General features: G+C 39.7%; 1 protein-coding gene across 7 annotated transcripts in view; it reads left to right on the forward strand.

The window, feature by feature from the left end:
• DOCK9 (dedicator of cytokinesis 9) overlaps positions 1-14304 on the forward strand; it is a 339621-nt gene that overhangs the window by 226441 nt on the left and 98876 nt on the right. For all 7 annotated transcript variants that reach the window (XM_067536846.1, XM_067536847.1, XM_067536848.1 and 4 more), the window contains 3 exons: positions 6807-6940; positions 12629-12743; positions 14091-14157. In XM_067536846.1, the coding sequence (XP_067392947.1) occupies positions 6807-6940; positions 12629-12743; positions 14091-14157 (316 nt within the window). The remainder of the gene's footprint in view (positions 1-6806; positions 6941-12628; positions 12744-14090; positions 14158-14304) is intronic.

Below are 14304 nucleotides of genomic sequence, written 5' to 3' on the forward strand. Positions count from 1 at the left end.
CAGTGGTTGTGGGGGAATCCCCCCCAGACAAGAGCTTCCGATTCTCTGGGCTTCGTGAAGTGCCACACTTGCAGTGAGGTGATCCTGGTCATGGACAAGCTCTTCCAGTGCATCCACTGCCTCAGCGAGGGCCACATCCAGCAGAAGGGTTCCCTCTGCCAGCAACTCCAGCCAAGATCCCACAAGGACAGAGAGCTTCGCCAAAAATCATCTTTATGGGGACCGCTGTCCAACCCCAGCCCTCTGGACAGCATGAGTCTTCCCCTCAACTTTTGACTTCAAAGGGTAGTGGGTCAAAAAAAAGGGCTGGGGATTCTCTCAAAAAGAGAGCGGGAAGTCTCCTCAGCGAGGCCAGGGATAGCCAAAAGCAATCACCATCTTGCTCAATATTCTTGTCACTGCTGGCACCAATGTCATGATCTGGCACTCACGGCGATCATCCAGTACTGCTGAGAGGTCCATGGACATTTTGTGCATGGGCATCGAATCTTTGCTATCAACAGATAAGGGCAAGCACCCTAAGATGCTCCTAATACACGAGTTGATTGGTACCGCCAGTGATAATAGCTCACCCAGCCCTGGAGAGGTCGGTACTGATGAGGTCTCCATCTCCACAGCATTGCTACTGACACCGGGATGTTCGGTACCAGGGGAATTCCATCAGGTCGATGGCCTAGGCCGTTACCCCTCGGTACAGAGATCTCGGCACCAAGCCGTTGCTGGCCACGGGGCATATCCCCTCAATCATGCCATGCCCTCCGCTGTCAAGTGTCAGATAGTGAGCTAGAGGTATTCCTCACAGTATTCTTCCCAAGCTCCATATGGGACCCACTATCAAGAGGATCCAGGAACGTATCAGCGGATGGTACCACCACCCTCTTGGTACAGCTACTCCTGGGCACCTTCACCAGGCCCTATGCCACCACAGGGGCCATACTGGGATCCCTGGGCAGCACACTGATAGCCTGCCTCCCTAGTGTCAAGCATCGCCCAACAACCCTCCAGATATGCTTCCTTGGCCACAGCATCAAGGGTCTCAGAGCCTCAAGAAATAGAGGAGGAAGAAAGGGACACAGAGGAGGAGATAACACCCAAAGCCATATCTTCCCCAGATTAAGTGGTCATGCCTTCTCTGCCATTCATGGCAGACGACTTCCGTCTGTTCCAGGAGCTGGCGAAAAGAGTAGCAAATACCCTCCACATACCACTGGAGGAGGTCAAAGGCATGCACCACCAGCTCATCAATATCGTCCATTCTCTGTCATCCTCAAAAAATGCCCTCCCAATCAACGAGGCCATCTTAGACACGGCTAAAATGGTGTGGCAAACCCCAGCATCAGCAGCCCCAACATGCAAGCAGGCAGACAAGAAATATTATGTACCTGCAAAGGAATCAAAGTTCCTTTTCACCTACCTGCTACTCAATTCCATCATGGTGTATGCTCTAAACTCTTGTGGCTAACATCATTCTAGGGCAGCGCTCTATCACAGAGACTGGAAGCGCTCAGCAATATCAGCCCAAAGACTCTCTAAGTGAGTCTCAAATTGCATCAGACAATGCCACCAAATTCATAATGTGACCCTTCCAGACTCGATCTATACACATTCCACGAGATCAAGTTCATCATCTGTAGCCTTCTTTAAGGCTATCCCTATCTCAGATTTGTAGGGCAGCGACATGAGCGTCAGTCCATACCTTCACTGAACACTATGCAATCACTGGGGACTCTACCTCTGATGCCATCTTCGGCACTGTAGTACTGTCATCTATAACTGACCCAACTCCAAAGTCCCAGCCATTCAGAAGGAGTACTGCTCAATAGTCACTTACAATGAAGCACCCAATGGGACACTTCTCGAAGAAATATTAATTACCCACCTTGTGCTGTAACGATGGTTCTTCAAGATGTGTCCCCCTATAAGTACTCCAAAATCCACCCTCCTACCCTCTACTTTAGAGTTCTTGTTTATGACTTTGTACTAGAGAAGAAACTAGGGACAGTTAGCCCACGTGTGCTGGCTAGCTTTGTGGCACAGCACGAGGAGAGACAGTGCCTGTGTGGGCCCAACAGACACTGCTAACAAAGTTCTCCAATCAGCAGTACAAAAACATAACTACGACTTCTTACAATTAGGAAGATTTTCCTGAGCTTAAATCTGCTTTGCTGTAGTTTTAACCCATTGCCTCTTGTCCTGCCCTCTGTGGCAAAAGACAACAACTTTTCTCCATCTTTTTTATGGCAGCCTTTCAAGTATCTGAAGACTGCTATCATATCCTCCCCTTAACCTCCTCTTTTCCAAACTAAACATACCCAGTTCCTTCAGCCTTTGCTCATATAGCTTGCATTCCATCCCTTTGATCATCTTTGTTGCTCATATCTGGATCCTTTCCAGTTTCTCTACATCCTTTCTATACTTTGGTGACCAAAATTAGACAATTGGTCAGAAGATCTCTGATATGTTCATTACTTATTCCGATCTGCATTACTTCCCCTTTATTGTCTATGGTAACTTCTCTAGTTGTCCAGTCACATGTTGTTGTTTTTTTGAAGAGTGAGGCAAAGTAGACATTGAGCAGCTCTGCCTTACTATCATGTTCTATTACCAGCTTACCTTCTCCATTGAGCAAAAGTCCCACACCATCATTGATCTTCCTTTTTTATCTGACACATTTGAAGAACCCCTTCCTGTTGTCTCTAACATTTCTTGCAATCTGTAATTCATTCTTTGCCTTGGCTTTCCTGATTTTGTCCCTAAAACGCTCACACTATTCCCATGTATACTTCCTTGGTGATATGCTCCTCCTTCCATATTCTGTATATATCCCTTTTGGTTTTTAGATAGCTAAAAAGTTCCTTGTGCAGCCACATTGGCCTCCCGTGGCTCTTCTTATCTTTCCTTTATATCAGAATAGCTTGATGCTGAGCCTTTAGTATTACATCTTTTAGGAACTGCCAGCCCCCTTCGACTCCTTTTCTTCCTAATTGGTCTTTCTATGGGACCTTGTCTACTGTTTCTCTGAGTTGGTTGAAATCCACCTTTCTGAAGTCCAGTATCCTTGCTTTGCTGTTCTCAGATCACAGGTGCTTGCCCCAATGCTGGGGACATATCTTCTGAGGCTTTTGCTGCTTAAAAATAGCCTCTGTTTAGTAGACCACCCCTGTCCTTAACAAACAGCACTGCCTCTTCTCTCTGTAAAAGAAAAGTAAGGAAAAAAGCATTAATCACAGTGTCATGTCAAAATTCTGACTTGGAAAAATCATGTTTTACTTACCTGAATTCCTCCTGCAACTGGATTTGCTCTTCATCAGCTCCTTCACTAAATTGACTTGTTGTATTGCTGTTAAACAGCTCTAGCATTTCAGTGGTGAATTAAGAGATTCCGCGGTGTGGAATGAATAAAAGGAATATCTGTTATGTGAGCTGGGATCCTTCAGGATAAGAAATGCTATGTAAAAAACACTATTTTATTTATTGGTAACTATACACTGAAGTGATGGGTGAAATGCCTAAAATGCTAAATTGATATTATTATCATTAGAACTATTCATCTCTTAAGTACTTTTTTGAGCATTTTTCCACATGCAACCCATTGCAGGTGCATGTGCCCCATGCATACAAGACCAGAATCTTTCAGCTAGAAATGTCTGTTGGAGGCTGCATATGCACCCTGTCCCTCTTCCTGGGGAGGAGGGTAATAAAGGACAGATCCCGACCACCATTCAGTTCCTTCTTACTGCCTGTTGCAGTGAGATGGAGCTACACAGTGTCAATCTGCTTCCTTGTTGTATCATAAATAGTCAATATTAGATTTTTAGTTAGTATTAGTTTTAATAGCTTTTTAAGGTTTTATTTCTTTCAGTCTGCTTGGGAAAAAAAAATCTAAATTAGAAAACTAGAACTGTTCTTAAGTCTTACCTCACTAACATCATTCCTCAAGATTCCCCACAATCTAGTGTAAACTTGGCCTTCCTGAGGTGGCTCTTCTTACAGATATCCTTTATATGGGTTCAACAGTACTTTTTCTAACTTAACGCATGGATTGAAAAATCTCTCTATTCACTGGTCCCAGACTATCGAAGTTTGCTGGTCCTGAAAATATTTGTATTAATCTACCTCCTGGCAGATTGCAATTTATTATGCAACATTATTATGAATGTTAGCTTTTTTAGAGCAACTGAGAGGTTAACAAAGAAATCTAACACTGATCTACTCTGATTCCTTCTTCCAGAAATGTTGAAGTTGTGACTCTGTATGCAAGGCTGCACCTTTGCCCCCTTCAGGGGTGTTTAAGAACAGTTTATCACCAAGTCACATACATGCTCTGCCATCCTATAGTGATTCTTCCAAAGATGCTGGCATCTTTTCATTGGTGGATAGACTCACCTTCATGTGTGCCAGTGAGTTCTTTCATCCACCTTCCCCATCAGACTACTCTAAAGGACGCATCTAAGCAATGTTCAACCCTAGGCAAATTTCAGATCCACAGCCTATAGGCCCAGGAGGAACTGTACTTAAACATATTGGAGTTAAGAGCTTCTAGCTTGCAAAGTGTGTCTGTCCATGCTCCAGAACACCACTGTCCAGATCCTAACAGACAATACGACAGCAAAGTTTTATATAAACAGGTGGAGGTTGCAAGATCTTCCCCTCTATTGGGAAGCAATTCTGTTATGGAATGGTGTAGTCATCATCATATCAACCTGTCAGCATTTCATATACCTGGTATCCAGGACAATTTAGCGATTATCTGAGCAGGAAAGGCTCCATCTCCAATGAATGGAAGCTAAAATACTCCATTTTGAATTGAGTGTTTCAGTATTGGGGGGGAAGGGGGGGAAAGGGTTTCCCTCAATGGACCTATTTGCCACATATGTTAAGAAATATCCCATATATTGCTCACCAGCAGGAATAAGTCCAAAGTCTCTTGCACACGCACATTTGATTCAGTGCGATCAAAACATGCTGTATGCCTTTCTCATTTCTCCTCAACCTGATAATTCTCAGAGTATTCAGGAAAATTCATTAGGACAAGGCTCAGGTGAAACTAATAGCTCCTATTTGGGCCCAACAATTTTGGTTTCATGATCTAATTCACCTTTCAGTTTGTCCGTCTTTGGTTCCCCGTCCCTCCAAATATCCTTTCTTAAAACCACAGCCTAGTACTGGACCCAGACCCAAAAATTCTGCACTTGACAGCATGGAGGCTAGCTGGTTGACTTTGCTTGAGGAGAACTGCTCATTGGCTATTCAAGAAGTCTTGATTCATGCTAGGAAAACCGCTACAAGCCAGGTGTATGTATAAGTCTATATATAAGTGGAGGCATTTTTCAATATGATCTAGTCAGAGAACTATCCAGCTAAAGGACTCTTCTGTCTCAACTATTTTAGACTATTATCCTTGAAACATTCTGATTTATCAGTTCTGTTAAAGTGCGGGGAAGGGGGCGGTTATTGCTCAGTTACTCAGATTTTTTTTCAAATGTTAACTCTACTGTTTCCAAGTTTTTAAAGGGGCTGACTCATTTGTTTATACCAGTTGGAGTCCTTTCTTTCCTGGAGCTTGAATATTGTGTTAACGTCTTCAATGGACCCTCCTTTCGAATCTTTAACATGTTCTTTGTAACATTTTTCTATAAAGACAAAATTTTTAGTGGCTTTCACTTCCGCTCATAGACTGACTGAGTTACAGACAAGGTCTATGCTACACATCTATATTGGAATAACTATGTCGTTGAGGGGTATGAAAAATCCACACTCCTGAGTGACATAGTTATACCAGCCTAACCCCCCATATAGACTGCACTACGTCGATGGGAGAGCTTCTACTGTCAACATAGCTGCTGCCTCTCAGAGAGATGGATTCACTATGCCAACAGGAGAAGCTTTCCCATTGGCATAGGAGCATTTTCACTTAAGTGCTACAGCAGTGCAACTCCAGCTGCGCTGCTGTTATACTGTACATGAAGACAAGCTTTGATGTGCTTTTTCTATAAGGACAGAGTTATGCTGAGACCACATCAAAAATTTCTGTATTAAGGTTTCTTGTGCCATGAAAAAGTTTCCCTTTCCGTCTTTAATTAGGGTGTACTCCATATGGCTCAAGCAATCTCACTCAGCATGTTAGAGGAGCTCCTGTCTTATAGTTCTACTGGCATTCTACTTATGTATTTTACTAAACACTACTTCATATGTACAGATTCTAAATCAGATGCTCAGTTTGTCAGGGCTATCTTGCCGTCATTATTTAGATAGGACTCTTGTCACCTACCTACCTGAGCGGTAACTGCTAGTCAGCCTATGTGGACAAATGCTCAAAGAAGAAAGAGATTACTTACTTTAAAGTAAATGAAGTTCTGTGAGAAGCCTTTGTCCATACGGATCACCTTCCTCCTACTGGATTTCAGTATTGGTGAAGGAACTGAGTGACGTTTGGGGCTACCCCCTCTTTGTGCCTTTGGGGTGCGGGCGTAAGGACATGCAGGCTGAATGTGCAGCCTCCAACAGATGCTGCTGGCTAAATGACTCCAGGTCAGACCATGCTTGTTCATACCTACAGTGGGATCTCTTTGGACAAAGGCATCTCAAAAAACGCGTTACTATAAGGTAAGTAAATCTCACTTTTAAATGCATTGCAATTAAAATTTTATCAATTTTACTGAAAGAAGACAGACTTTACTTATTAAAAATCTGCACTTAATTTTGTGAAACTAGTCTTCCATTAGTAATCTTTAGAGTATTTTCTCTCTCTCTCTCTCTCTCTATATATATATATATATATTTGTCTCTTTTATTTTTTTATTTAGCTTCCCCATATACCTCATCAACTCCAAATGTTAATTATGTAAAACATGCTGATTCAAGAGGCTCTCTTATAAGTACAGATTCGGGAAACAGCCTCCCAGAAAGACATAGTGACAAGAGCAATTCTCTTGACAAGGTAAAAAATAAGCTTTTGGATATGTCTTCATGTTAACAAATGTAGTTCAATTTCATTAGGAAACTGTCCACTATATATTAAGAAATCAATCCAACTCAAATTGGAGTCAATGGGAGTCTTTTTGCACTAACTCCATTGGGAGTTGAATTGCATTCTGAATATCAGCATTGATTAAAACATGGTATGTATGAAATAACTTCATTTGATGGTGATAATATACATAAACTTCTTTATTGCAAAATTAAAAGTAATTATGTGGACTTGCTATTTTGCACTGCATACATCATCAAAATATTTTGTAGAATACATGAACAGAGGTCTTTATTTAAGAAAGATGTTTAGAAAATAGCTGTTACTGTTTCCTGTGCTGGATAAGGGCACTCTGATCTACTAAATGAAACATGTTAAGTTTTGCATTCAGTAAAGCAGAACTGAAAATCAAGGGTAGAATTTTCAAAAGCCTTTAAGTGACGTAGGAGTAGAAGTCCTATTGATTTGATCCTAAATCACTTTGAGTGGGATTTTCAGAAGTGCATAAGGACTAGTCTACACACCATTTGTGCATCATTTAACTAAATCTGTTTAGAAACAGATATAATTAAATTGTCATGATTCCTCTCCACATTCCAGTGGGGGACACCGTTGGATTGGTCTGAGTGTTTTAAATCATTTTAGTTTAAGCCAATTACAAACCAAGAAACTGCAGTAACTGTGAGGTATTCAGGCATGTCTGTTTGTAGCTGACATTAACACTTAATTTTTTTAGACCCTGTTGTGCATGTCACAACATGTTAATTTTTTTCCGCTTGACTCTAACATGCCTTCGTGTGGCAGAGGAAGAAACTTCTCAGAAGGCATTCTGCTCATGCTATGCGCTCTAGTGAAGAGGAAGAAGAAAATTCCCGCTCAGCTAAGAACAGCCGTGTTACAGTGGACTTTTCAATTCTGACAATTCCAGCTTTACCAGAGAAAATGTTGCATGTTGATCTCTCTCTTCAGTTACAAGAAGTATTTTGGGTTTTGTGCTTGATATAGTTAAGATTCTGGGTGAAGAGTGTGATCAGGAGAGTTTTGCCACACGTTTGCAGCAGTGTATTCCTGCTGTAAATATGATGGATCAAATACCGAAACAACACAAAAAGGTTCTTCAAAATGTCACATAGGTCCCAATCCTGCAAATGCAAATGCACAAGCTTCACTTTAAACACATTAGTAGACCCACTGAAGTCAATGGGGCTACTCACATACTTAAATTTAAATTTAAGTTTAAATTTAAATGGGCAGGATTGGGGCTTTAGCTTACTGTGCGCATATTTTAAGTAGACGAAACATTATTTTGTTTTCCTTTTTTTGAAGTTATAGGACTGGGGAAATATATATGTATATAAAATATGGACTAAGTAAGAAAATTCTTTAACTGAAAACATGTTCTATAGGTGTATTCTGCTGCTAAATGGCAAAACTGTCACCCAACATTTAGTTAATGTTTTGATAATGTCTTAATTTGCAGTGTTCTGCTAATTAGTTGATCTTTAGGCTGGAATTTTCAAAGGAATTTAGAGGAGTTAAGTGTCAAACTGAAATTCAATGGGATTTGGGTGCCTGACTTTTAAGCTCCTTTGAAAATCCCATTCTAGTATACCTGTTCAGGTTATTTAGATGTTTTGTTTGTTGTGGCTGCTGTTAATGTTTTCCCAAAATAATATTTAGTCCGGTCAATTATCCACTTTTTAGTAGATCACTTATGCACCGTATATATCTTTGAAATTTTTCACCATTTGTATAAGGATTTCATTAACAAAAAGTTAGAGCAATTTTTTATTCTCCATTGAAAATTTCCTGCAAAGATCCCTTCTTGTGGGAAGTGTATGTTCCTGTGGCATCAAATCAGATTTTGCTAATAGACCAGTGACTGCTAATGTGATATGCATGCTTTCTGGATTCAGATTAAGGTTACAAGGAGCCATGGCCTCAGCATCATCCCAGTTCCTTTTTTATTACTTCAGCAGTGATGTCCCTGTATCCTTATTTTTTCCCTAGTTTTTTCCCTATTTTCCCTTATTTTTCCCTAGTTAGCATTCCCTAGTGAGGGAGGGCTTGGAACTATAGAAGATACTACAGGGCAATGATGCCTTGATGCTGAACATTTTGCCTAGTATGCATCCTGCCTTCTTGGAATTACCTTCCCTTTCAAATCTGTGACTTGGGCTCCATTGTTAGGTTCTGACCTTATTCCATTACTTGCATCTAAGAAGGCTCTTCCTCTCTTTCTTTTACTATTTGAACTGTGATTCATTGCCCTTCTAAGTTCACTGGATCAGGAGTCCTCTTTGCATCAGAAGGCCCAGATCTGAAAACCCTAAGTGTTGTCTTCACTGTCATCTGGGATACAGCTTGACATCTTGGAGGGCTCTCATATCCAGGGAACTCCTGCTTTTGAGTCATCTGGTGGGCAAATATCACAGCCTGCCCTAGTCCCATTTTCTGTTCAGATACCAGTCAGTTGTGATTGAATCCAACTGTTGAAACCTGTGAGCTTCTAAGTCCCCTGGGTCTGGCTAGTGACTGATCACTGGTCCTAGCTGTGAGTTTCTCAAGCACACTTCTAGGTGCAGATCTTGTGTCTTGTCACTTATTTTGGGCAGTGGTATCATGCAGTCCAACCACCTAAACCCAGTGCCTCAGCTCTCCCAGTTGCTTAGAGACATTCCTGCTCCCTGAATCTATCTCATTGTAGAAGCTCTTGTTTTAGTTATACCTTTCAGGGAATATATGGCAGTAAACAAAGCACACAGGCTCAGCAAAAGAATTTCTTATCTACAAATGTTTTCCTCTTAAAACAAAAACATAAGAGTTACAGATCTGTGGGAAACAAACTCCTGAATGTGGTTCCCAGGTTTGACCTCACTACCCCGTAAATCCTTTGTTCTGAATCCTAACGCTAGGCAGTCCTTCCTGCCTGCTTGGTCTGGTCACTTATTTTGCTTCTGGCAATGGAATGGCCTCCCTTGCTTAAAAAATAACTCCTTTTGAAATCAACTCTATCCCCTGTGTTCCCATGTGCTGCAAGCCCCCTTGTTGGCTTCTGCTTAGAGATGATAGGTTCACAGTCAATGACCCATTGCTCCATTAGGGAAGAGTTGTTCAATGTCAATGGCCCTCGATTGCTCTGTCACAGCTTCTGAGATAGAATGTGTCCAGTAGGTGTCAAACCTTTGATACAAAAAAGGATTCTGTAATTCACAATGAAGGTTACAGTCATAAATGGTGTTAGCAAATACAATGGAATTCATAATTTGACACAGATATATTTCCCCAAACTGTCACAGCAAAAACCCTTGTACAGGATCTTCCTACTGAGCCATATATCTTTCCTTCATGGACTTACCCTATACCTTGGGGGTCACTCTTCTGCAGGATAAGCTCCATTTTATTATTATTAGACCTTAATACCCTTGGCTTTGTTGACCAATGTAAGTTAACCACCTTAGATAAGCAGCTAAAGAATAAATCCTTTACTTCACTTGAGATCTCAGTAGCATCTGCTTCTTGACAATCCAATGAGCGTCTACCATCTCTCATCATACACCTGAGGCCACGTTAGTTTCCTCTGAGGAGGTAGAGAAGCTGTTTGAATACTAAGGAGGAAAATAAAGATAGTCCTGCTTAATCATTTGCTCCATCTTCATTGTTCCATGTGAAAATATGATCTTTTCCATCTAATTTTTTTTTTTTTGAGCTTCCAAAACCTCTCTTGCCTCTCAATGGAGGTCTTCTGGAGCTTTTTAAGAAACTTGTGCTTGCACTTTATATAGACTTCCTGTTTCTAAAAGAATGAATAAACTGTATCAAGTGCCTCAACATGACTTTGAATGCTTTTATTTATTTAGATTTATAGAAGTGCAAAAACTATCTTATTCATATATTCCAGGCACCTTTTGAAATACAATAACTTAAAAATACATCGTAAGTGCAGCAGTACCATTTAATATGTATCACCACCAGTGATTCAGACAATTTAACAAACATCACACTCCTCCTTTAATAAAATTCCCTGCCTGTGCAGTCCCTCCCCACCTTCAGATCCTTGGGAAACAAGATAAATTGTATAATATATCCTGAAGACCACTGGATTTGGTCTATTTCAGACTAAAAAAGAGAGTGAATTCCAAAGCTGTGGGGCTATTACAGAGAATGCCCTGCCAGCCGCATCCATTCGTCTGTACCAGTGAAGCTGCTGCTCAAGTGTCTTTGTGGATCTTGGTTGTAGCAGTATGACACGGGGAGAGAGGGATGTCTCTTAGGTAGGTAGGTCCAAATCTATTTAGGAATATAAAGATCAAAACCAGCATCTTAAACCGATACCCAAAGCCAAGCAGTGCTGATCATTCAGCAGTGATTTAATACATTCTCTTCTGTATCTTCTAAATAGTAAGTTTTATGGGTCACTAGGAACCCTGGTGGCTATGCTTTTCCCTTCCCTGTTCCTTTTTTGGGGACCACCTGATTTAGAAAAGACTGAGTTTACTTTAAGTTTCATAGCCTTGGTCTACACTACAAATGTATGTAGGTATAAGTATGCCACTCAGGGATCTGGAAAATCCACACCCCTGAGCAATGTATTTATACCATTTTAACCCCTGATCTTGATAGCACCATGTCAATGAAAGGTCTTCTCCCATCAACATAGCTACTAACTCTTGGGGACGTGGAGAATTTACGTTGACAGGAGAAGCTCTGCTGTCAGCGTAGGACCATCTTCACTCAGCACTACAGTAGCACTGTGAGTGTAGATAAACCCTCAGATTATCTTTTTATGGCATATAGGCATTAATCTAGGAGGGAAGATCATCTCTAGTCAGATTGCCTTAGAAAGTAAAATTGCAAAAGTGTTATAATTTAAGGTGTTATAATGCTTTCCACCTGGTTCTGGAGAATGTCTAAGAAATGCTTCTCCCGCAGATATGTGAAGCTGCTACCATGAACGTAGTTCATATGCATACACAATACTATTTTCTTAATTTGGTAACTAAACTTGATGCACAGTTTGGAAGATCAGTGCTGGTTTAGTTCTTTTTAGACACACTTCCTTCAAGAGTTGTTATTTTTAGCTAATTTCCCACAAATAAGGGGACTATACAAGCAGTTGATGGAAAAAGGAAGGTTACTTACCAGTAACTGGTTCTCCAAGAACACTTGTATTGGTACACATGACCCTTTCTTTGCAGTTCTTATGTATGACTTTATCTGGGGGGAGAGGGGAAATCACTGGCGTCAGGGCCACAGCTCCTTGTGACCTCTTTTCTGAACGTAGGATCTGCAAGGTAGCATGCATATGCCTCTTAACAATCACAGCTCTTTTCTAGAGGATTCTAACTTGACACCAAGGGCACATGCACTTCCCACAAGTATAATGTATAATCATAAATTGCAGTTACTGATAAGTAGTTTTCCTCCTGGAGGGGGAAAGCATGCAAAAGAGAAAATGCAACATTGAAGGTGAAGATTTTCCATAGTTTGTGTGCATAGTTATATGGGTTACTAAAACTTATCTCTATATAAATTTTAGTCTTGTCTCCAGTCTGAGGTCCCCTTCTTTTCATAGGAGTTAAAAAGGCAGTTCAAAATTGCTAATTTTTAATGGTTCAAGAAAATGTTTCACCCAAATTTACTCCTATTTATTCTCAGAACCGGCACAGTGGCACTTTAGGAAGTTCTGTAGTTCGAAGTGACAAATTTGACCAAACAGAAATCAAAAGTCTGCTCATGTGTTTCCTTCATATTTTAAAAATCATGTCTGATGGTAAGTAAACAACAATTCTGTTTAATTTTTTAAGTTTATGAGATGGAGAATTTGATTTATAAATCTACAACCTCTCAAACTATTTTCAATAATGGCAGTGATGTATTGTTAAGCCTTATATATATGAGTTGATGGTTTTACATTTCTTTTTGTTGTATTTGAGTATAAAATTAAGCCCCACTTGAAAACATGTAGCTAGTAAATATCACTTATTCCATTCAATAGCGTTTGGTTAATTGAAGGTCTCAGTAAACAAATATTTGTCATGGCATATGTCACTATATGACTTGCCTGGGGATTGGAGGAGAAGAATGGTTCAGTATTTGAAGCTCTAACATAGGATGTGGGAGACCTGAATTTAATTCCCTGTTGTGCCACAGATTTCCTGTGACACCTGGGGCAAGTCACTTAGCCGTTTTATGCCTCAGTTGCCATCTGTAAAATGGGAATAATAGTTCTGTGAGGCATAAAACAAGGATGCAGAAAATTTTTCTGCCTGCAACCCAAACCTCCCACATGGTTTCCTCCATGACCATACCTCTCAGATTTCTATGGTTTGATTAAGTCAAAAGGAATGAGAACTAGTATGCAAGTTTAATTTTTATCAGTTCACTCTGCCAAATATGGCAAAAGTAGATACTTTCAGCACATATTTTGATCATTTCAAATTTGATTTATGTAACGGTAAAAATGTGTACACTGTGTGATTCGAAAGTTTCAGATACTGCATAGTCTCACTTATTACAGTGTTAGGAAGGAAAATAGAAATATTAATTATATGTTTAATATTTATTACATTCTTTGCATGCCATACCTCATATAGTTATTTGAATATGATTTTACATGTAGCGATTTGAAAGAGTAAAACAAAACAAAAATATCCTCTTAGTGAGTTGTTCTGGCCTTAAACTCTATGACTGACTGAAATATATATATACATTTTTAAATATACAAATAAAATTCATTGTGTAAAATACTTTATATGAAACATGCAAATGCATGTATTTTTTCAATTATTCAAAGGTCTTCTATTTTTCTTATAATTACACAATAAACCATTGTCTGCATACTTTATTTTACACACTGTATTTAATAAATACTACTGTAAAAGTTAATTCAATAGCGTACTGCAACAATAGTTATTCAAAAGACTATTTTGGAAATTACAAGATTAGGTTCAAAGAAAATTTAAAATTCTATAGAAAATTGTAGCAATTGTCTGCTCCCAGAAAACACTTTACTGGCCTGCATGAATCATCATCTCCTCAAAGTTGAGAACCAGTGACATAAATGTTGTTGTTGTTAACTCCCTTGATTTGTTTATTTTTTAAATCTTTTATTTTCTAGATGCTTTGTTTACGTATTGGAACAAAGCTTCAACATCTGAACTTATGGATTTTTTCACGATCACAGAGTGAGTTTGCTAAGCTTTTCATAAAAATTTTATATTTGAATTTGCTTGTTGAACTTCTCAGTGTAGATTTAGATTTTTCATATTAATTCAAAGAATTACATCATCAATCTAAATTTAGAAGCCACATAGTTAATTTTACATGCAACA

This window comes from Emydura macquarii, unplaced genomic scaffold (assembly GCF_026122565.2).
Source record: "Emydura macquarii macquarii isolate MOO-44397 ecotype Brisbane River unplaced genomic scaffold, CSIRO-AGI_Emac_v2 contig_3671, whole genome shotgun sequence".
Classification (NCBI taxonomy): Eukaryota; Metazoa; Chordata; order Testudines; family Chelidae; genus Emydura; species Emydura macquarii.